General features: G+C 45.8%; 1 protein-coding gene across 4 annotated transcripts in view; it reads right to left on the bottom strand.

The window, feature by feature from the left end:
• Positions 1–23945, bottom strand: part of gdpd4a (glycerophosphodiester phosphodiesterase domain containing 4a) — a 91908-nt gene that overhangs the window by 51925 nt on the left and 16038 nt on the right. For 3 of the 4 annotated variants that reach the window (XM_060826890.1, XM_060826891.1, XM_060826889.1), the window contains exons 2-4: positions 14870–15079; positions 9684–9787; positions 3290–3377 (exon numbers count right to left, since the gene is read on the bottom strand). In XM_060826890.1, coding sequence (XP_060682873.1) covers positions 3290–3377; positions 9684–9787; positions 14870–15052 — 375 coding nt within the window. In that variant the 5' untranslated portion in view covers positions 15053–15079. Of the gene's footprint in view, positions 1–3289; positions 3378–9683; positions 9788–14869; positions 15080–23808; positions 23850–23945 lie in introns of those variants that run through there. The other variant, XM_060826892.1, reaches the window with a different exon arrangement.

The raw sequence follows: 23945 nt of genomic DNA, 5'->3' as shown, positions 1-23945 counted from the left end.
GTGAAAACGTTGCCCCTCAGATCCCTGTTAAATCTATTCCCTCTCACCTTAAGCCTATGCCCTCTAATTCTGGACTCCCCCACCCCAGAGAAAAGACCTGGTCCATTTATCCTATCTATAACCGTCATGATTTTATAAACCCCTATAAGGTCACCCCTCAGCCTCTGACGCTCCAGGGAAAACAGTCCCAGCCTATTCAGCCTCTCCCTGTAGCTCAGATCCTCCAAGCCTGGCAACATCCTTCTGCATAGCACAGCAAGATGCAACAATGTGATTTTTCCGAATTACTTTCATGGGACATGGTGGTCGCTGGTGAAGCCAACATTTGATGCCCACCCTGAATTGCCCTTGACACTGAATGACCTGCAAGAGCAGTTCAATTAGGAGACACATGTCAGACAGACCAGGTAAGGATGGCAGATTCCATCCCTAAAGGACCATAATTGAACAAGGAAGGATTTTATGATAACTGCAGTGATTGTACTGTGTCTTTAAGAGGTGTATTTTGTCCTGGTTTTCCTTTTGAAAAGAAGTTTTAAGGAGAGGTACCAAGCTGGCTATTGAAGATTCATAACTCTTGGGATTTGGGGGTTTTCTTTTTAAAGCTGAAACAATAGAAGCAGCCTGGCTGGGTGGGGTCAAGCTCCCACAGAATTCAGTTTTAGCTTTCCAGCAGTTGTTGCTGGGTTCAGCGGGGTTGAGAAGCTGCAGTACATCTCTCCCTGCTACACTCCCTCAGAGTTTTCTCTTGATGTTTTTTGTCCTGGGCTGGTAGAATTTACATGTAAGACAATCTACTTTATTGCCTTTGCCAAGGGTGTGGTTATGGGATGCTATTATATTGGAACAGTTACTGTTCAGTAGTTACATAACCTTTGATCCTGTTCAGTTTTCCAATTGCGTTGTTATTCCAAATTCTTTCTTTTTCTGTTGTGCTTTAACATGATTAAATCAGAGCATGATTAAAGTGTGTTTTGCTTCAAATCTGGTAATTTGACCAATCAAAATGCATTTGGAATGCAATGCCTTACACTTACCTTTAAGATAAGAAAACATTAGGGTCTAGACTATCTTCTGAACATATTTTCAAGGGGCAAAAACAGAAGTTGCTGGAAAAGCTCAGCAGATCTGGCAGCATCTGTGAAGAGAAATCAGAGTAAACGTTTCGGCTCTGGTGACCCTTTCTGGGAACTGCCTCCCGCTATCTCCTGACAAATAAAAATCTGTTCTTTCAGTTTTTATTTAATATTTTGATAGGGTTTGGCCTGGTCCATAACACTGGTCAATCTCACTATTACTGAGACTAGCTTCACACATCAGACTCATTCGTCTTATTTAAATTCTATCATGGTGCGACTTGACCCCAAGTTCCCAGAGCCTGGCCCTCTTGTTTGCCATTGTTTTTTTTCCCAGTAATAACCGGATCAATGGGGTCAGGTGGATATTGTTGCCGTGACACCAAGGATAATTTCTCTGCTCTTGCTGGAAATAATCCTGGAGAGCACTTTCACAACACGGACTGCAGCAGTTCAGAAAAAAGCACCTTACCCAGGGTGCTGGCAAACAAAAACAAAATCAGAAATTGCTGGAAAAACTCAGCAGGTCAGGCAGCATCTGTGGAGAGAAAACAGAGTTAACATTTCGGCTCTGGAGACCCTCTTCAGAACTGGTCATGGAGTAAACACTGGCCCAGTCAATAATACCCACACGCTGCAAACACATACATTTATAACAAATACTTACTTGGCTGTAAACACCGATGAGATGTTGTGACATACAATATAAATGCATTAATCACTACATATCTTTTGTTTCACCTTCTGTCCTATAGTTTTGCACCTTTGCACTCTCCTGCAATATAACCTCACCCATTCCATCCACATTTCATTATTTGTTGAAACACGATGCCTCACACAGTGTGTATTATCTACAAGCTGTACTGCAGAAATTCCCCAGGGATCCTCAGACAGCATCTTCCAAACCCATGACCACTTCCATCTCGAAGGGCAAGGCCAGCAGATACATGGGAACACCATCCAGCTGCAAGTTCCCCTCCAAACCACTCACCATCCTGACTGGGAAATATATTGCCGTTCCTTCACTATCACTGGGTCAAAATTCTGAAATTCCGCCCCTAATAGCATTGTGGATCTAGCTACAGCACACAGACTGCGATGATTCAAGAAAGCAGTTCAATCCCACCTTCTCAAAGGTAACAAGGGACAGGCAATAAATGCTGGTCCAGGCGGTGACACCCACATCCCATGTATGAATAAAAAAGTATAAATCTCATCTCCCCCTAGTTATTTCATAAATTAAATCTGTCCTTGGATTCCTGGCCCTCTGACAGTGGAAAATGTGTTGCTGGTTAAAGTACAGCAGGTCAGGCAGCATCCAAGGAATAGGAAATTCGACGTTTCGGGCATAAGCCCTTCATCAGGAATGAACTCTCATTCCTGATGAAGGGCTTATGCCCGAAACGTCGAATTTCCTATTCCTTGGATGCTGCCTGACCTGCTGTGCTTTAACCAGCAACACATTTTCAACTGTGATCTCCAGCATCTGCAGACCTCACTTTTTACCCTCTGACAGTGGAAACAGGTTTTCTCGATTTACTCTACCAGGACCCTTCATGATTTTGAATTAAGTCCCCCATTTTAACGTTCCTGTTCTGAGGAGCTTGCATACCTTCTGGACATGAGTTACCCCATGTTCCATTCTGTTAAATTCCCTCTGAAGCTATTCCAAGGCTTTGAAATTCTTCCTAATAGATGGAGCCAGAATTGGACTTCAATGGGACCCAGCTGGTGATCTATGAAGGTTTAGCAGAAATTTGCTTGTTTCCTCCATCTCTGTTTCTCCCATTTGACTCTCTCACTTCGTGAATTAGCTCAGCTAAACCTTTTCTCCAATAGTACTGAACTCGTGGGCAGCACAGTGGCTCAGTGGTTAGCACTGCTGCCTCACAGCATCAGAGACCTGGGTTCAATTCCCGCCTCAGGCAGCTGACTGTGTGGAGTTTGCACGTTCTCCCCGTGTCTGCGTGGGTTTCCTCCCACAGTCCAAAAACATCAGGTTAGGTGAATTGGCCATGCTAAATTGCCCGTAGTGTTAGGCGAAGGGGTAAATTTAGGGGAATGGGTCTAGGTGGGTTGCACTTCGGCGGGTTGGTGTGGACTTGTTGGGCCGAAGGGCTAGTTTCCACACTGTAAGTAATCTAATCTTGCTGTGTAGTTTACATTTGTTAAGGGAGGAGTACTCATCAGGCTATGCTGCATAGTTCACTTACCAGTAAAATAGCGATGTATGTAAAAAATGTTGCTGTCACTCCAAGGACGACTACAGACCAGGGAATCCACTTGCCGCTATAAAAATTCCTAGGAAAGGGAAAAAAAATGAATAAGTTAGTCAAAACACAAGGAACAGGAGTAGATAAAGAGACCCTCAGCCCAGTGACTCTGCTTCACTATGAGCATGATACTGGCTGAGCTGACTGAAGTCTCAATACACTTTATTGCCTGTGCCCATGACCCAGAGTTTTACACTTGTTTACTGCAGCAAAACACTTACTGTCAATCATACAACACAGAATGGGGCCGTTTGGTCCAGTGAGTCTTAGTCAGCATAGATTCATAACAGCATGGAAACAGAAAGATATCCTAAATTAATCTAGTCCCATTTGTCAGCACTTGGCCCATATCCCTCTAAATTCTTCCTGCTCACATACCTGTCCAAATGCTTTTTAAATGCTGTAATTGTGCCAGCGTCCACCACTTCCTCTGGCAACTGGGACTAGATCAATTTAGGATATCTGGACTGAAGGGTCTGTTTTCAGGCTGTACGTCTCCATGATTCTAAGTTCCTTTATGTTGCAGTTTTCTGCAGTTTTTCTCCAGTTACACAACACTGTTTTTTTGTTCTCTCTTTCAAATTCCAACTTTGTGTTTTCCCACATTATACTCTACTTGCCAACTTTTTGCCCACTTATTTAACCTAATGATATCTCTCCATAAACTGTTTGTAACCTTCTCACAACTTGCCTTTCCACCTACTTTTCTGTCAATAGACAATAGACAATAGGTGCAGGAGTAGGCCATTCTGCCCTTCGAGCCAGCACCACCATTCATTATGATCATGATTGATCATCCTCAATCAGTATCCTGTTCCTGCCTTATCTCCATAACCCTTGATTCCACTATCTTTAAGAGCTTTATTCAACTCTTTCTTGAAAGTATCCAGAGACTTGGCCTCCACAGCCTTCTGGGGCAGAGCATTCCACACACCCACCACTCTCTGGGTGAAGAAGTTTCTCCTCAACTCTGTCCTAAGTGGTCTACTCCTTATTTTTAAGCTCTGTCCTCTGGTTCAGGACTCACCCATCAGCGGAAACATGTTTCCTGTCATGCTTCCTGGCTCCAGAGTGTCCAATCCTTTAATAATCTTATACGTCTCGATCAGATCCCCTCTCAGCCTTCTAAACTCAAGTGTATACAAGCCCAGTCGCTCCAATCTTTCAGCGTAAGATAGTCCCGCCATTCTGGGAATTGACCTCGTGAACCTACGCTGCACTCCCTCAATAGCCAGAATGTCTTTCCCCAAATCTGGAGACCAAAACTGCACACAATATTCCAGGTGGGGTCTCACCAGGGCCCTGTACAGCTGCAGAAGGACCTCTTTACTTCTATACTGAATTCCTCTTGTTATGAAGGCCAGCATGCTATTAGCTTTCTTCACTGCCTGCTGTACCTGCATGCTTGCTTTCATTGACTGGTGTCCAAGAACACCCAGATCTCTCTGTACTGCCCCTTTACCTAAATTGATTCTATTTAGGTAGTAATCTGCCTTCCTGTTCTTGCCACCAAAGTGGATAACCACACATTTATCCACATTAAACTGCATCCGCCACGCATCTGTCCACTCACCTAGCCTGTTCAGATCACCCTGTAATCTCCTAACATTCTCCTCAAATTTCACCCTGCCACCCAGCTTTGTATCATCAGCAAATTTGCTAATATTACTTTTAATACTACCATCTATATCAATAATGTATATTGTAAAAATCTGCAGTCCCAGCACTGATCCCTGTGGTACCCCACTGGTCACCGCCTGCCATTCCGAAAGGGAGCTGTTTATCACTACTCTTTGTTTCCTGTCAGCCAACCAATTTTCAATCCAAGTCAGTATTTTGCCCCCAATACCATGCGCCCTAATTTTGCTCACTAACCTCCTATGTGGGACTTTATCGAAGGCTTTCTGAAAGTCCAGGCACACTACATCCACTGGATCTCCCTTATCCATCTTCAGAGTTACATCCTCAAAAAATTCCAGAAGATTAGTCAAGCATGATTTCCCCTTCATAAATCCATGCTGACTCTGACCTATCCTGTTACTGCTATGCAGATGTGTCGTAATTTCATCCTTTATAATTGACTCCAGCATCTTTCCCACCACTGAGGTCATCTACAAATTTGGCTACAGTACATTCATATCTATCCTCCGAGTAATGAATGTGTATTGGAAACAGGTGCAGTGCCAGTACATGATCCATGTGGAATCCCACTGGTCACAGGTCACCAACCGATAAAAGAACCCCTGTATTCCCACTCACTGTTTCCTGTCCATTGATCATTTCTCAATCCACGCCAATACACTATCCCTAACACCATGGGCTCTTATCTTCTGTTCAACCTTTGTGAGGTATCTTGTCAAACGCCTTCTGAAAGTCCAAATTCAACACACCCACTGGTTCCCCTCTATCCATTCTGGTTATGACTTCCTCAAAATAATTCTAATAAATTCGACACAATTCCCTTTTCATGAAGTCATGCAGACTTTGCTTAATTACTGAAAATGTGTTGCTGGAAAAGCGCAGCAGGTCAGGCAGCATCCAAGTAACAGGAAATTCGATGTTTCGGGCATCAGCCTTTCTTCAGGAAGGGCTTATGTCCGAAACATCGAATCTCCTGTTCCTTGGATGCTGCCTGACCTGCTGCGCTTTTCCAGCAACACATTTTCAGCTCTGATCTCCAGCATCTGCAGACCTCACTTTCTCCTCTGCTTAATTACTACCATTTCCAGTAAATGTACACTGTACCCTCTTCAAGGTCTTAACATCTGTCTCAAAATGTAGTGCCCCCAGCTATGGCGTAACTGTGATTCATCAGATTTTGCCATAAGTTCCTTATCTTTGTAGTCTGTGCCAATGTTTATAAAGTCAAGAATGGCATGTGCTTTGGTTTAAACAGCATTATTGATTGGTCCTATCCCTCTCAAAGCTTCACTTCCATGAAACTATTCAACATGAAAAATACCTGTCGCTGATTCATGTTTCTGCACTCAAATGCAAAATGACTTTCAGCTGTTAAAAATAGATAACGTGGGAGAGGTCAGGCCCTGAAGATGTGATCTAAGATGGTTGGAGCAAACAGAGATCTTTCAGTGAAATCTGAGAGCTCCTTTTGCCTCCTTTTATCCATCAGGGTTACAGGAATAACAACCAAGGCACTTCTAAAACCTGGATTGCTTAATTTTGACATTTGATTTTCTCCTATCTAATGTCATTCAGTTTTATCCATTAGGAAAATCCTTCAGGCTCTATTTGCTAAGGAGGAGATGGAGGCAACAAATACAGAAATTACTCGCAAAGCTTAGCAGGTCTGTCAGCATCTGCGGAGAGAAATCAGAGTTAACATTTTTTGGTTTGCATTGAGTAGACGGAGGGTTGAGTTTAACCTCCCTAATCAGTACACTCAGCAGTGCAGCACTCCCTCAGTGCCAGACTAGGTTAGACCTGGATGAACTACAGCCCACAGGAAATTCCAGTCTGGTCTGGGGCTTCAGCAATGAGCTTGCAAATCATCATTAAGAACTAAATAAATGAATGTACAATAAAGATTAGATTAGATTAGATTAGATTCCCTACAGTGTGGAAACAGGCCCTTCGGCCCAACAAGTCCACACCGACCCGCCGAAGCGCAACCCACCCATACCCCTACATATACCCCTTACCTAACACTACGGGCAATTTAGCATGGCCAATTCACCTGACCCACACATCTTTGGACTGTGGGAGGAAACCGGAGCACCCGGAGGAAACCCACGCAGACACGGGGAGAACGTGCAAAGTCCATACAGTCAGTCGCCTGAGGCGGGAATTGAACCCAGGTCTCTGGCGCTGTGAGGCAGCAGTGCTAACTGTAGATTTGATTTGTAATTTGCTTTTGGAACTACCTTCTTTCTGAGTTCTCTACCTCAGGATGGGCCCTTGATACTTATTTGTCAAGCCAAGATTTTTAATTTCTGGGTACAGGAAGGAAGCAGGCACAAAAATACCCCAGATAGTACATAATCCAAACCACAACCACTTAATGCTATTGATTTGATCCACAGTCATGCTAGCCATTTGACTGAGCCATGCAAGTGCGTCAACTGTCCTTTCCAAACATTAACTTATTTTGCATTTAGATTTTAATACGTTTAATGAGGAAACGGTAGACAGGCAGGGCCAGTATTCTCTGGAGTTTGGAAGAGTCAGATGTGACTCAATTAAAACATTAACGATCCTGAGGGATCTTGACCGGGTGGATGTTGAAAGGATGTTTCCGCTTGTAGGAGAAGCTAGAATGCGGGGTCAGAGTTCAAACATAAGGGGTTGCCCCTTTAAGACAGAGATGAGGAAACATTTTCTCTGAGGATTGCGAGTTTTCGAATTCCCTTCCTCCAAAGTGGATGCAGAATCTTTAAATATTTTAAGGCAGAGGTAGATAGATTTTTGATGAACAAGGGGATGGAAGATTATAGGGGGATGTGCAGGAACGTACAGCTAAGGTTAAAGAACGTTAAGCCGTGGTCTTAGTGAATGACAGTGCAGGCTCAAAGGGCTGAGTGGCCTCTCCTGTTCCTAGTTTGTGTCTTCATCTGAAATGTTCTCATGTTGTCTCAGTTCACTGAAGGAGCCCATTCTCGAGGAGCTCTGGTGCTGTGGGCTTGAACCAGAGCCCTTCAGGTTTGCATTGACTCATAACACACCACAGAGTGCCTTTACTCAGTAGAACAGTCATATATGGGCAGCATGGTGGCTCAGTGGTTAGCACTGCTGCCTCGCAGCACCAGAGACCCGGTGCCTGTGTGGAGTTTCTCCCCATGTCTGCGTGGGTATGCTCCGCTTTCCTCCCACAGTCCAAAGATGTGCAGGTTAGGTGATTTGGCCATGGGAAATTGCCCATAGTGTTCAGGGGTGGGTAGGTTAGGTGCATTAGTTAGGGGGAAATATAGAGTAATAGGGTGGGGGAATGGGTCTGGGTGGGTTACTCTTCAGAGGGTCGGTGTGGACTTGTTGGGCTGAAGGGCCTGTATCCACACTGTAGGAACTCTATGATATCGTTACTGTCATTTACTCTAAACAAATCTTACATCATACCTTCTGTCAATTCTTTCCAATACAAAATTAAAAATCACACAACACCAGGTTAGAGTCCAACAATTGGACTGCATATTTTTTGATTCAGTCCTACAGTTTTGAACTTTTGCACTCTGCAGTAATATAATCTCACCCATTCTAATCGGGTTTCATTATTTGTTAAACAAAGTGTCTACTCACTGAAATACAATGCCTAATGTAGTGTGTAGTTCACCTGTACCTCCACACACATCATCTATTGCATCCGCTGCACCCGATGTGGCCTCCTCTATATTGGTGAGACAGGCCGCTTACTTGCGGAACGCTTCAGAGAACACCTCCGGGCCGCCCGAACCAACCAACCCAATCACCCCGTGGCTCAACACTTTAACTCTCCCTCCCACTCCACCGAGGACATGCAGGTCCTTGGACTCCTCCACCGGCAGAACACAACCACACGACGGCTGGAGGAGGAGCGCCTCATCTTCCGCCTGGGAACCCTCCAACCACAAGGTATGAATTCAGATTTCTCCAGCTTCCTCATTTCCCCTCCCCCCACCTTGTCTCAGTCGGTTCCCTCAACTCAGCACCGCCCTCCTAACCTGCAATCCTCTTCCTGACCTCTCCGCCCCCACCCCACTCCGGCCTATCACCCTCACCTTGACCTCCTTCCACCTATCCCACCTCCATCGCCCCTCCCCCTAGTCCCTCCTCCCTACCTTTTATCTTAGCCTGCTTGGCTCTCTCTCTCTTATTCCTGATGAAGGGCTTATGCTCGAAACGTCGAATTCTCTATTCCTGAGATGCTGCCTGGCCTGCTGTGCTTTGACCAGCAACACATTTTCAGCTGTGACCTCCAGCATCTGCAGACCTCATTTTTTACTTGTAGTACAAGATGCTCTGCAGAAATTCACTAGGGATTCTCAGACAGCATCTTCCAAACCCACGATCATTTCCATCCAGAAGGATAAGGGCAGCAGGTACATGGGCACACCACCCCCTGCAAGGTGCCCTCTGAGCCACACACCATCCTGACTTGGAAATATATCGCCGTTCCTTCACCGTCACTGGGTCAAAATCCTGGAATTCTCTCCATAAGGGGCCCACCTACAGCACATAGACCGCAGCGATTTAAGAAGGCAGCTCACCACCACCTTCTCAAGGGGTAAGTAGGGACAGGCAATAAGTACCAACACAGCCAGTGACACCCATGCTCTGGGAATGAAGAAAGAAAAGGTTTCCTGAAAAGAAAATTATCATAAGCTCGACAAGGTGGTGAACTCACCAATCGAAATCATTGTAGTCATTCTTGGCTTCACCCCAAAAGTAAAGGAGAACAAACGCCAGGCCAAACGTTGACACGAGAATTCCAAAGCAGAATAATTCAAACTGGAGAAAGAGAGGGAGAATAGCAATGGAAGGAAATTAAGAAACGATAGAATCAAACAAAGATCTCAAAGATGGCTTTCAATGAATTGTGCATTAGACCATTTGGCCCAGTGTGTGTAGGCTGACACTTTGAAAGAGCACTCTCATTAGACCAGCCATTCTACTATTGGTGGCACTGCTGCCTCACAGTTCCAGGGACCCAGGTTTGGTTCCAGCCTCAGGTGACTGTCTGTGTGGAGTGTGCACGTGTGGGTTCCCTCCAGGTGATCCGGTTTCTTCCCACAGTCCAAAGATGTGCAGGTTAGGTGGATTGGCCATGGGAAACACAGGGTTGTGAGGATAGGGTTAGGCAGTTGAGTGTGAGTGGGACGTTCTTCGCCAGGTTGGTGTGGACCAGATGGGATAAATGGCCTGCTTCCATACTGGAGGGATTGTATGATTGTCTCTCCACAGCTCAGCAAACCTTTCCCATTCAAGTACGTATCCATCTGTGGTAGAAACAGCTTCCTCCCCCTTTCACACAATGCATTTCAATCCGCTATGGTAACACATTCCTCATTTTCCACTCTAGTTCCTTTACCAATTAACTTGGTGAATAATTCTCTAACTCATGCAAACACTTTCACCCTCTCTAGTCCAGCAAAACGCATCCTAGTTCTGAACATACATATTAAATTTACGCTTCCCCTTCTCTGCTTTCTGACAGTCTTGGGGGAGTCTCCCCTGTGACATAATTAGATTAGATTTACAGTGTGGAAACAGGCCCTTCGGCCCAACAAGTCCACACCGACCCGCCGAAGCGAAACCCACCCATTCCCCTACATTTACCCCTTACCTAACACTACGGGCAATTTAGCATGGCCAATTCACCTGACCCGCACATCTTTGTGACTGTGGGAGGAAACCGGAGCACCCGGAGGAAACCCACGCTGACACGGGGAGAACGTGCAAACTCCATAATGAGGACATACACTGTTACAGTCATGATGGGAAGGGTGCTGTGTGTCTCTAGCTCCACTCCATGAATCATAACATAAATTAAATGTTTTACCCTGTTGCCACTCTGGCTTATTATAAACATTTTCTATATCAGGTTTAGAATAAAAAAGATTTCTTTAGCGCATACACACCAGGTAAAGAAAATAAGAAAACAGATCCTGCAGAGATTCATTTTGGTTAAAAAAAAAACAATTTTGACCAAAAATTAATTGTTCTTGAAGGCAAATAGGACAAGGTGTGAGATACTCAGATGGCTGCTGTTCTCGACCTTGTGGGCAAGTAACTGGACATTTACAGTGACGAAAAATAGAAATTGCTGGAAAATCTCAGCAGATCTAGCTGCATTCCTAGCTACCATCAGCTCTGAGGAAAGGTCACTCGACCCGAAATGTCAAGTCTGATTTCTGTTCACAGATGTGACCAGCTCAGCAGGTCTGGCAGCATCTGTGAACAGAAGTCAGAATTAACGTTTCGGGTCGACTTACCTTTCCTCAGAATGGATGGTAGCTCGGAATGCGGCCAGACCTGCTGAGATTTTCCAGCAACTTCTACTTTTGGTCCCTGATCCACAGTTCTTTCAGTTTTTAGATACGTACAGTCTTATTTGGAAACTTTATGGGCGCAACATTCAGGAAATGTTGCGATGAAACTTCCTCAAAGGCTTCTCATGAGACCAGTTCCAAGAGGCACACCAGTTAGAGAGCAAAGATCTTTCTCAGAAACAGGAAAGCTGAGCCTGCAAATCTCTTACCTTCAGCAGGCTGGGTCTAGACTGCAGCCACCTCCAAAGCCACAGTCTGAACAGAAACTAGGCTTTCTAGAAGTCAGCCAACCCAAGCTAAGGAGCTCCATCAAACAAGTACAGCGACAGGCTATTAGCATGGCATCTCCAAGAAATAGGCTTTAAGGACTAAGAGCGGGAGAATTCTCTTTACCCAGAGAGTGGTGATTCTGTGGAATTCTCTTGCACAGAAAGCAGTTGAGACTCAAACATTGGATGTTTGCAAGAAGGAGTTGGGTATGGTTCTTAGGGCAAAAGGGGTGGATGGGGAGAAAGAGGGAATTGGGGATTGAGATGGATGATCATATTGAATGGCAGAGCGGACTCGAAAGGCCCCAATTCTCGATGTTTCTTAGACAGCAATTTTTTGACGGGGCCTTTTGTGCTCTAATCTAATATTCAAGGTTTGCATAAAGATTTGTAGCTCAGTTGCCAGTTGCCATGGTAGCGGATATGTTTGCTGAGCTGGGAAGTTGAGTTGGAGATGTTTTGTTCCTGTCTCGGTGACACCTTCAGGGCTTTGGAGCCTCCTGTGAAGCGCTGCTGTACTGTCTCTTCTGGAATTTATTCGGTTCTGTTCCTGCTGCTTCCGGTTGCTGGTTTGTTGTAGTGGCCGGTATGCTGGGTCGAGATCAAAGTGCTTGTTGATGGAGTCCATGGATGAGTGCCATTCTCCTAGAAATTCTCTGGCTGTCCAATGTTTGGCTTGTCCTATGATCATTGTGTTGTCCCAGTCGAATCTGTGGTCCTTGTCATGTGTGCGTGTGTGTGGTTGGTCGTGGTGTTTAGTGGCTCATTGGTGTTCAGGGATGCGGATTGCTCGCCGTTTGTTTGTCCTACATAGTGTTCTATGCAGTCTTAGAATCCTGTAAATTACATTTGTCTTGTACATGATGGGCATTGAGCCTTTTATTCTGGTGAGTTGTTGTCTGAGTATGACAGCCCATAAACCGATAGCCTCATTCAGACAACGACTCACCAGAACAGAAGACCCAATACTATCATGTACAAGACAAATGTAATTTACGGGATTCCATACAGAGCTGCATAGAACACGATGTAGGACATGCAGTCAGCTAGCAATCCGCATCCCTGAACACCAAATAACCACGAAACACCACGACCAGCTATCCCTAGGAGCCACATACACAGATGACAGGGATCACAAATTCGACTGGGACAACACAATGATCATAGGACAAGCCAAACAGAGGACAGCCAGAGAATTTCTAGAAGCATGGCACTCAGCCACGGATTCCATCAACAAACACATAGACCTAGACCCAATATACCAGCCACCGCAATGAGCAACCTGAACCAGGAACCAGAAGCAACAGAAACAGAACCAAATAAATTCCAGAAGGCAGTACAGCAGCTCTTCACAGGAGGCTCTAAAGCACTGAAGACGTCACCCAGACAGGGGACAAAACGGCTGCAAATCACCTTCCCAGCTCGGTGAACCTACCTGTAACTATGGCAACTAATCTAATATCTCCCTGTGTGGCTCAGTGCTACATATCTCCTCATCTCAGTCCTCAGTGGCCTACCTCATATTCCAACACCGCACAACCCAGATGGCCTCCTTCTTCAAGGACCGCAGATTCCCCCCAGACGTGATCGACGATGCCCTCCACCGCATCTCCTCCACTTCCCGCTCCTCCGCCCTTGAGCCCCGCTCCTCCAACCGCCACCAAGACAGAACCCCACTGGTTCTCACCTACCACCCCACCAACCTGCGCATACAACGTATTATCCGCCGCCATTTCCGCCACCTCCAAACGGACCCCACCACCAAGGATATATTTCCCTCCCCTCCCCTATCAGCGTTCCGCAAGGACCACTCCCTTCGTGACTCCCTTGTCAGATCCACACCCCCCACCAACCCAACCTCCACCCCCGGCACCTTCCCCTGCAACCGCAGGAAATGTAAAACTTGCGCCCACACCTCCACACTCACTTCCCTCCAAGGCCCCAAGGGATCCTTCCATATCCGCCACAAGTTCACCTGTACCTCCACACACATCATCTATTGCATCCGCTGCACCCGATGTGGCCTCCTCTATATTGGTGAGACAGGCCGCTTACTTGCGGAACGCTTCAGAGAACACCTCTGGGCCGCCCGAACCAACCAACCCAATCACCCCGTGGCTCAACACTTTAACTCCCCCTCCCACTCCACCGAGGACATGCAGGTCCTTGGACTCCTCCACCGGCAGAACACAACTACACGACGGCTGGAGGAGGAGCGCCTCATCTTCCGCCTGGGAACCCTCCAACCACAAGGTATGAATTCAGATTTCTCCAGCTTCCTCATTTCCCCTCCCCCCACCTTGTCTCAGTCGGTTCCCTCAACTCAGCACCGCCCTCCTAACCTGCAATCCTCTTCCTGACCTCTCCGCCCCCACCCCACTCCGGCCTATCACCCTCACCTTGACCTCCTTCCACCTATCCCACCTCCATCGCCCCTCCCCCTAGTCCCTCCTCCCTACCTTTTATCTCAGCCTGCTTGGCTCTCTCTCTCTTATTCCTGATGAAGGGCTTGTGCTCGAAACGTCGAATTCTCTATTCCTGAGATGCTGCCTAACCTGCTGTGCTTTGACCAGCAACACATTTGCAGCTGTGATCTCCAGCATCTGCAGACCTCATTTTTTACCTCATATGACCCTTACTTCCGAACTCCCTGGATATCAGGAACATCCTTTCTGCGTTTGCCATGAAGGGGAATGTGAGGTGGAATTGGAGAGATTTATGAACATACAAAATGGGAGCAGGAGAGGTTATTTGGTCCTTTGAGCCTGCTCAGGTGTTTGCTAAGTTCATGGCTGACCTGATTGTGGCCTTAAGGTCACCTTCTTGCTCACTTGTCAATCAAAATCCATCCAACCCAAGCCTTGGGTAGATCCAGTAACCCTTCAGCCTCCCCTGCTCTCCGGGGAAGAGAAATGCAAATACTAATGACCCTCTGAGCAATCAAATGCCCCTTTAACTGTTAGGTAATCCTGCTGTGAGGTGCCTCGGGATGTTTTGTTACACTAAAGGCGTTATTGAAATGCGAATCGTTAAACTGACAATGAAAATGGATTTTAACCATCCTGAAATTTTCTCTGAAATGGAAAGTCTGCCGAATCCAGAGTGGTCAGAACTAGAAGGTGAGATGACCTGATGGAAAGGCTGAGGTCAGCAGGGTTGGATTTACACAGCAATGGGAGGAGGCCATTCAGCCCCTCGAGCCTGTATCACAGTCCGAGACTCCCGAGTGCAGGAGTGGGCCAGTACCCATACACATCGGGCATCCCCCTCACCTTGCTGCAGCAGAATTCTCCAGGCAGGATCCGCGTGCGTTGGTAACGTCTCCACTGGCAGCCGTAGAGTCCTGCCAGGCAGGAGAGGAAAGGCTGGTACTCATAGCGCTGGAGCAGGCGCCGGTGGACAATCTGCAGCTTCCCCAGTTTGGTCTTGGTCAGTTGGATCGGACTGCTGCCCATCTGCCCCAGATCAGGCCCTCTCTAATCCTGCAAAGAGAAACAGAGACGTGGATTTAACCTGATCCCTCAGCTACACCCCCAAAGCACTCTGCAGCCATTAGAAGACTCCATTCAACTGAAGTGACGCTTGCAATGGAAGTTGTTCATCGCCTCAGGAATGTCATGTTGTCACTCCGACCTGCTCAGCAGCTCAGATTTGGCTTTTCATAGTTGCCTCTTGCTTCGGAGATTGATAATTGTGGGTTCAAATCCCACTCCTGAACATTGGCTTCACAAAGATTTAGGCTGATACACCCTGGGCACATACTGAAGGAATACTACACTAGGAAAAGCGCAGCAGGCCGGGCAGCATCCGAGGAGCTGGAGAATTGACGTTTCGAGGATAAGCCCTTCTTCAGGAATTCCTGAAGAAGGGCTTATGCCCAAAACGTCGATTCTCCTGCTCCTCGGATGCTGCCTGGCCTGCTGCGCTTTTCCAGCAACACATTTTTCAATTCTGGTCTCCAGCATGTGCAGTCCTCACTTTTCTCCTAATACTACACTAGCCAAAGACTAGGACAAAGCTGCATTTCTATAGTGCCTTCAACAATCTTAGGACATCCCAAAATGGTTCACATTCAATGAAGGCCTTTCAAAGTGAAATGACTGCTTGTGTTGCTGTAGGATGCTGGTGAGGCCATGTCTGGAGCACTGTGTACAATTATCATCTCTTTATTGAAGAAATGGTGTAAATGCATGAGAAGGAGTTCAGGAAAGTTTTACTCAAATGCTTCCAGGGAAGAGGGACTTTTCGGAGTGACAATGTCACTGAAATAGCCCTGAGCCAGGTGCAATAGAGGCATTTCTGTGATATCACTAGAGTCATAGAGAACTCCATCACGGAAACAGACCCTTGGTCAAACTTCTCTGTGCCGACCAGATATCCCAACCCAATCTAGTCCCACCTGCCAGCACCCGGCCCATATCCCTCCAAACCCATCCTATTCATATAGCCATCCAGATGCCTTTTAAATGTTGCAACCTCCACCACTTCCTCTGGCAGCTCATTCCATACACGCATCACCCTCTGTGTGAAAAAGTTGTCCCGTGGATCTCTTTTATATCTTTCCCCTCTCACCCTAAACCTATGTCATCTAGTTCTGGACTTCCCCAACCCAGGGAAAAGATTTTGTCTATTCACCCTATCCATGCCCCTCATGATTTTATAAACCTCTATAAGGTCACCCCTCAGCCTCTGACGCTCCAGGGAAAACAGCCCCAGCCTGTTCAGCCTCTTCCTATAGCTCAAATCCTCCAATCCTGGCAACATCCTTGTAAATCTTTTCTGAACCCTTTCAAGTTTCACAACATCTTTCTGATAGGAAGGAGACCAGAATTGCATGCAATAACCAATGTCCTGTACAGCCGGAACATGACCTCCCAACTCCTGTACTCAATACTCTGATCAATAACGGAACGCAAACCAAATGTCTACTTCACTATCCTATCTACCTGCGACTCCACTTTCAAGGAGCTATGAACCTGCACTCCAAGGTTTCTTTGTTCAGCAACACTCCCTAGGACCTTACCTTTAAGTGTATAAGTCCTGCTAAGATTTGCTTTCCCAAAGTGCAGCACCCTCACATTTATCTAAATTAAACTCCATTTGCCAAATCTCCACCCATTGGCCCATCTGATCAAAATCCCGTTGTAATCTGAGGTAACCTTCTTCGCTGTCCACTACACCTCCAATTTTGGTATCATCTGCTTGTTCTCTTTTATTCCTTTTCAGTTTGGGACTGTGACTTCAATTTGAGAATTACACTTTGTACAGCTAACAGAGAGAAAGAAAGACCGATGCAAATAGCAAAAGTTGCTGGAAAACCTCAGCATGTCAGTGGAGAGAAAACAGAGTTAATGTTTCCCGTCCAGTGACCCTTCTTCAGAACAGAAGACTGATGTTTGCTGTTGGGAACTGGCCTGGAGGGATAATGCAGTTGATTAATGTTTGAATAGCACTGCCGATGAACCGGCAATGAGATGTCGTTATGCCCAGGGATTGGCAACCAGTAACACATTGAATGGATCAATCAGGGAGGACAGGGAGGACAAATGCTGATTGGACAGTGATGGAGAAAACTCAGAAAGAAAGAGGAAAAATAGAATGAACTGGTTTTGACTGGGTTTTTGGGGCTTGAGGCATTATTTTGCTTTAGAAATTGCTAGCTGTTTTTGGTTTTTGCTTTCTCAAGTTATTTTCCAGTTATTGATTTGTTAAAATTCTGAGAAATGAACCCTAGCCTGTAAGAAACCAGTAAATGTCTCCAGAGGTCTGCAGAAGCTGTTTGCATTGGCTTTGCAATTCAAGCAAGGCATGTCACTTTGTGGGAGGTACTGTGGCTCGGTGGTTAGTACTACTGCCTCATCGTCCCAGGGATCCGGGTTCGATTCTAGCCTCCGGCAATTGTCTGTGCGGAGTTTGCACGTTCTCCCCGTGTGTACGTGGGTTTCCTATGCAAGGTTACAGGGATGGGGTTGGTTTGGGAAGGATGCTCTTCGGTGGGTCAGTGTGGACTCGATGAGTCAAATGGTCTACTTCCACACTGAGGGATTCTGTGATACAGTCCTTTGTGCGTGCATTACACCCCATCAATCAAGAATTTCATGAAGGACTGGTATTCATTATTATAACAGTTATTGAACTGGCAAATTAGAATTCTTTTCCATAATTTATCCCGTAACTATTCTCTCTGTCCATTGGTATTTGAGGGAGCTTGCGATCAAAGAAGATTGAGCTTAGGTCATAAATAATAATTAGATTACCTTGTCGGTCATCTGTGTTCTGCTAAAGTTACATTCTAAATAATAAATTGTGAATTTGTTTTCTTTAAGTTATCAACCTGGTGTCTAAGGTGGGATTTGAACCCTTGCATCAAATCATAGCCTCAATCTCTCACTGAAACATGAGGAGGTTTCAGGAGTGAGTCCATAAAGCCATAAGACATAGGAATGGAAGTAGGCCATTTGGCCTATCGAGTCCACTCCACTATTTAATCATGGCCGGTGGGCATTTCAACATCACTTGACCACACTCTCTCTATGGTCCTTAACTCCTTGCGAGATCAAGAATTTATCAATCTCCTCCTGCTGTACTCAGGAGAAAGTGAGGACTGCTGATGCTGGAGATCAGAGCTGAAAATGTGTTGCTGGAAAAGCACAGCAGGTCAGGCAGCATCCAAGGAGCAGGAGATTTGCGTTTCGGGATGAGCCCTTCTTCAGGAACACATTTTCAGCTCCTGCTGTACACAGCCAACACTTCACTTCCCAGAAAGTTGTGAGCAAAAGTGGAGACCATGCTGACCTTTTTTTCCTCACAAACATTGCCTTGAGGCTTGTTTTCCTCTTGCTGCCTCACTCGGGATTGGCCTAGGACTGAGTATCTAACCCAGCATAGACTGTCCACCAAAAGCATCCTCTGTATAGTCTGGGGACCAGAGTATTAGAGCAAGCTCTGTATTCCTGCAGGAATCTCAAATCTGGGGGGGGTGGATCCGTTTAAGTCTGGGTTTGGCTGCAGATGCCATAATATTCTAACAGGAGATCAGTTAGCTCATTGGGTGGACAGTTGGTTTGTGAGGCAGTGTCATACTAACAGCGTGGGTTCGTATAGAACATAGAACAATACAGCACAGTACAGGCCTTTTAGCGCTCGAAGTTGTGCTGGTCTTTTATCCTACTCTAAGATCAAACTAACCTACATACCATTCATTGTACTATCATCCATGTGCCTATTCATTTAAATGTCCCTAATGTATCTGCCTCTACCACCACCACTGGCAGCACATTCCACACACCCACCACTCTCTGTGTGAAGAACCTACCTCTGACATCTCCCCGAAACCTTCCTCCAATCACCTTAAAATTATGCCTCCTCGTGGTAGGCATTTTCACCCTGGGGAAAAAGTCCCTGTCTAACCACTCTATTTATGCACCTCATCACCTTGTCCACCTCTCGCAAGTCACCTCATCCACCTCTCTCAAGTCACCTCTCATCCTTCTCCCCACACCGGCTGAGGATACCATGAAGTCTCTTCTTCTCAAACTCTAACCTCTCTTGAGGTATGGTGACCCTCAAGTTAAATCACAAGCAAACTTCTCTCTCTAATGAGAGTGCGGCCTTACGGCCTAGTAAGGCTATGGCGATTTGACTTGACATGTTGTAACCACTAAAATTGCCAGACCCCACCTCAGCTTCCTTTTCAACGATGGGACAATTCAGATGATGATCTCCAGATCTTCACATCACTATCCAAATTGAAAATTACCCATAGCATTTCTTCAATATCTATGGCAGTAACATCAATAATGTGCCTTGATTCAGCACCTTTAACACTGTAAATCACTTTGAGAGACTACACAAGGAGATCACAGAATCCTGATAGTGCAGCTAGAGGCCATTTGGTCTGCACCGACCCTCTAAAAGCATCCCAACCAGACCCAGCATCCACCCTCCTTCCCATGGCTAATACAACTAACCTACACATCTCTGAACGCTACTGGCAATTTAGCATGGCCAATTCACTTAATCTGCACATGTTTGGACTGTGGGAGGAAACCGGAGCACCCGGAGAAAACCCTCGCAGACACGGGGAGAACATGCAAACCCCACACAGATAATCGCCTGAGGCTGGAATCAAATCCTGGTCCCTGGTGCTGTGAGGCAACACTGCTAACCAAGACACTAAAACAGTCAGGCAGGTGACCCACTATACGAGTTAGGAGTAGAAGTAGGAATAATACCCCTCTTGATGCCACCTGAATGGCTGTGTTCTTCCAGCCTCCTGCTTATCTCCCTGAGTGGGGAGAATGTTTCCTCTTGCAAGAGTTTCTCAAACTAGATGTTTCAAGAAAAGCACACACCATTTAGGACAGAGATGAATAGAAACTTCCACATGGGATTGTGAGTCTTTGACATTCCCTTCCTCCAAAGGCAATGGAGATAGAGGTTTTGAGTATTTTTAAGGGACAGGTAAATCGATTCTTGATAACTAAGGGGGTCTTCGAGTAAAAAATGAGGTCTGCAGATGCTGGAGATCACAGCTGCAAATGTGTTGCTGGTCAAAGCACAGCAGGTTAGGCAGCATCTCAGGAATAGAGAATTCGACGTTTCGAGCATAAGCGATGATGAAGGGCTTATGCTCGAAATGTCGAATTCTCTATTCCTGAGATGCTGCCTAACCTGCTGTGCTTTGACCAGCAACACATTTGCAACTAAGGGGGTCAAAAGGTTATTGTTGGTAGGCAGGAATATGGAGTAATTAGATCAGCCATGATCTAACGAAATGAATTCAGGCTTGAGAGGCAGACTTCGCTGGTGACAACAAAACTGCAGATGCTGAAATCTAAGGTAGATAAGCAGGAAGCTGGAAGAACACAGCCATTCAGGTGGCATCAAGAGGTAGAGAAGACAATGTTTTGGGTGTAACCCTGCCTCAGGACCGCAGAAGGGTTACACCCGAATTGTTGACTTCTCCGCCTCCTGATGCTGCCTGGCTTGCTGTGTTCTTCCAGCCTGCTGTCTGTCTATTCTAAAGTCTTGGTCAGACCGAGGGAGACGTTTAAGAAGTGAAAATGAAGGAGAAGATAGAGAGATGGAGAGGATCTGAGACTGAATTCCCCAGAGGTTGTTGTATTGGCAGATTAAAGCGTGGCCAACAATGGAGGGTTGAAAGTGTGTACAGGAGAGGCTCTCTTACTGAGAAAATTCAATGTGATTAGCTGCTTAGTGTCAGCTCCACTAGACTTGAGAGAGATCACAAAAGCTATGCCATCTTGTCTAAATTTTGAAATGGTCTTTCCTCGACTAAAATACATATAACGCAAATTGATTCTAAGTTCCAACCAGGATAGAACTTGGACTATCCTCCTGCATCATCAAACCCTCGCAAAACATGGACTTTGCAATCAACAAAGATTAAATCTCTCCTCAAAAGGATAGCCCTCTCTCTCTGGGAAACTGGTCTAAGAAAGCTTCACATTAAACCACCTTAAGGTAACTATACAGGGCAGCACAGTGGCTCAGTGGTCAGCAGTGCTGCCTCACAGTTCCAGGGACCTGGGTTCAATTCCGCCCTTGGGTGACTGTCTGTGTGAAGTTTGCATGCTCTCCTTACGTGTGCGTGAGTCCCCTTTGGGTGCTCTGGTTTCCTCCCACAGTCTAAAGATGTGTAGATTGGCTGTGCTAAATTGCCCATACTGTTCAGGGATGTGAAGATTAGGTGTATTAGCCATGGGAAATGTGGGTTGCAGGGGGATGGTCTGGGTGGAATGCTCTTTGGAGGGTTGGTGTGGACTTGTTGACCTGTTTTTGCTCTGCAGGGATTCTATGAATATCCTCCCATAGTCACAAAGACCAAAATTGCAGACTGCTGAGCGTGACTTCACTAGCATGCTAGACAGCTGTAGCATGTCTTCTCTGTTCATAGAACATAGAAAACATAGAAAAATACAGCACAGTACAGGCCCTTCGGCCCTCAATGTTACGCCGACCAAAGCCTACCTAACCTACACTAGCCCAATAACCTCCATATGCTTATCCAATGCCCGCTTAAATGACCATAAAGAGGGAGAGTCCACCACTGCTACTGGCAGGGCATTCCATGAACTCACAACCCGCTGAGTAAAGAATCTACCCCTAACATCTGTCCTGTACCTACCACCCCTTAATTTAAAGCTGTGTCCCCTAGTAACAGCTGACTCCATTAGCGGAAAAAGGTTCTCACTGTCAACCCTATCTAAACCCCTAATCATCTTGTACACCTCGATCAAATCTCCCCTAAACCTTCTTTTCTCCAATGAGAACAGCCCCTATTTCTATTTTCAATTACTTTACACTAATAGGCAATAAATGGGTGATAACGCTGGCTCAGTCAATGATGCCGACATCCAATGAATGAAAAAAATAAAACTAAAGTCAAAAACCCTCCCCAACTGTTGGATGAATGTGTTTAGCATCTGAGTTTCTCTGATATGGATGTCCAACTTTTCTTGAATGCCAACATCTCATGGTTTCTCACCGTTTAAAAATAATGTTTTCTATTCTTCATACCCACATTGCACCTAACGCCAAACTTGCCCACACACATAACCCCTTGGCAGACTCGTCGATCCTCCTCCTGCATTTACAAAGCGCCTCTCACACACTGAGTATGTCCCAAAAGCAGCCAAAGTAGTTCTGGAGTGTGATCACTGCTGTAATGCTGGAAACGGGGCGACTGCATAGCACACAGTCAGTTGTTGCTCCTGTAAATTCCATGTAATCGCTGTTCCAATAACAAATGTCCTGTTGTCCAGCTTATCTTGCATAATGTGTACCAATTAAGGACTCAGGGCATGCATCCAAATGATTGCTGCAGCAAACAGTTGATTAAATAAGTTGAAGAATGGGGAGCTTTTTTCTGATGTCGATACAATCAGGGTCACAAACAGAAACATCAATTCTTCAACCTAATTACCCAAGCGAAGTCTGACTAGTATACATACAGTATTAACGTAATCTCTCCAAATCTGTCATTTAACACAACCCATCTTGTCGAGATGCTAAACTCATTAAGACAGATGCAAAGATTATTGTGACTGCTTGAAATTTGGTATTATAGAATCCCTACAGCGTGGAAACAAGCCCAACAAGTCCACACCGATCCTCCGAAAAGTATCCCACCCAAACCTATTCCCCGATAGTCTACATTGTATTCCTGACTAATGCACCTAACCTGCACACCCCTGGACACCATGGGCAATTTAGCATGGCCAATTCACCCTAACCTGTACATCTTTGGACTGTAGGATGAAACCGGAGCCCCTAGAGGAAACCCACGCAGACATGGGGAGAATATGCAAACTCTACACAGACAGTCGCTGAAGGCTGGAATCAAACCCAGGTCCCTGACGCTGTGAGGCAGCAGTGCTAACCACTGAGCCACTGTGCCTTTGTCCTGATGGGTGGAAGATGGAAAGCTGAGCAATAGGCACCTGTTATCTACAATACAAAAGTGAAATTGTAAGACACCAAGTTAATCAGGAAAACCAGCTTAGCGATGGTGTAACAAACACACAGAAATTACTGGAAAAACTCAGCAGGTCTGGCAGCAACTGTGGAGAGAAAGCAGAGTTAATGCTTCGCGTCCAGTGATACTTTTTCAGAACTGGAAGCATTAACTCTGCTTTCTCTCTACCAGATGCTGCCAACCCTGCTGAGTTTCTCCAGCATTATCTTTTTGTTTCAGATCTCCAGCATCTGCAGTTTATTTTCATTTTATCTGAGAGATGACATACCTTGGAAAGGACACCAGGTACTGCCTAGTTTGATGATATTGCCGACTTATAAAATGCCTGAGCTTCCCAAACCACTGAACCCTGAGCAACAAGGTGTCAGTAATGAGCAGAAACATTGGAGGAAAGATTTGGACAGGACACCTCATTTCCATTTGTTTTTTTTTATTATTTCACAGGAACAGTGGCAAAGTGCCAGAATTTGTGAACCCATCTCTAATTGCCCCTGAACTGAGGAGCCTGTGAGATCCATTTTAGATGGAATTGAAGAGCCAGTCACTTTACAGTGGGCCTGGAGTCAGACTGGGAAAGGATGGCAGATTTCCCTCCCTGAGGGACATAAGAAAAACAGATGGGTTGTTACAACAATTGATAACACCACCAATTTCTCCAGCATCACTGGGATAAGCTTTCAGTTCCAGATTTCATGAATCTCATTTACTGACCTCATGGTAGGGTTTCAATCCGTGGCCAGGGAGGGGTAGCTCTGGGCCTCTGGATTCAACTACCATGGGCTTCACCAGGAACGTCAGAACCAAGAATGGTCTATTGAGCTTCTCAAGCCTGTTCTACTATCCATGGA

The sequence above is a fragment of the Hemiscyllium ocellatum genome, chromosome 6 (genome assembly GCF_020745735.1).
Source record: "Hemiscyllium ocellatum isolate sHemOce1 chromosome 6, sHemOce1.pat.X.cur, whole genome shotgun sequence".
NCBI lineage: Eukaryota > Metazoa > Chordata > Chondrichthyes > Orectolobiformes > Hemiscylliidae > Hemiscyllium > Hemiscyllium ocellatum.
This window is presented reverse-complemented; position numbering and strand designations above follow the sequence as displayed.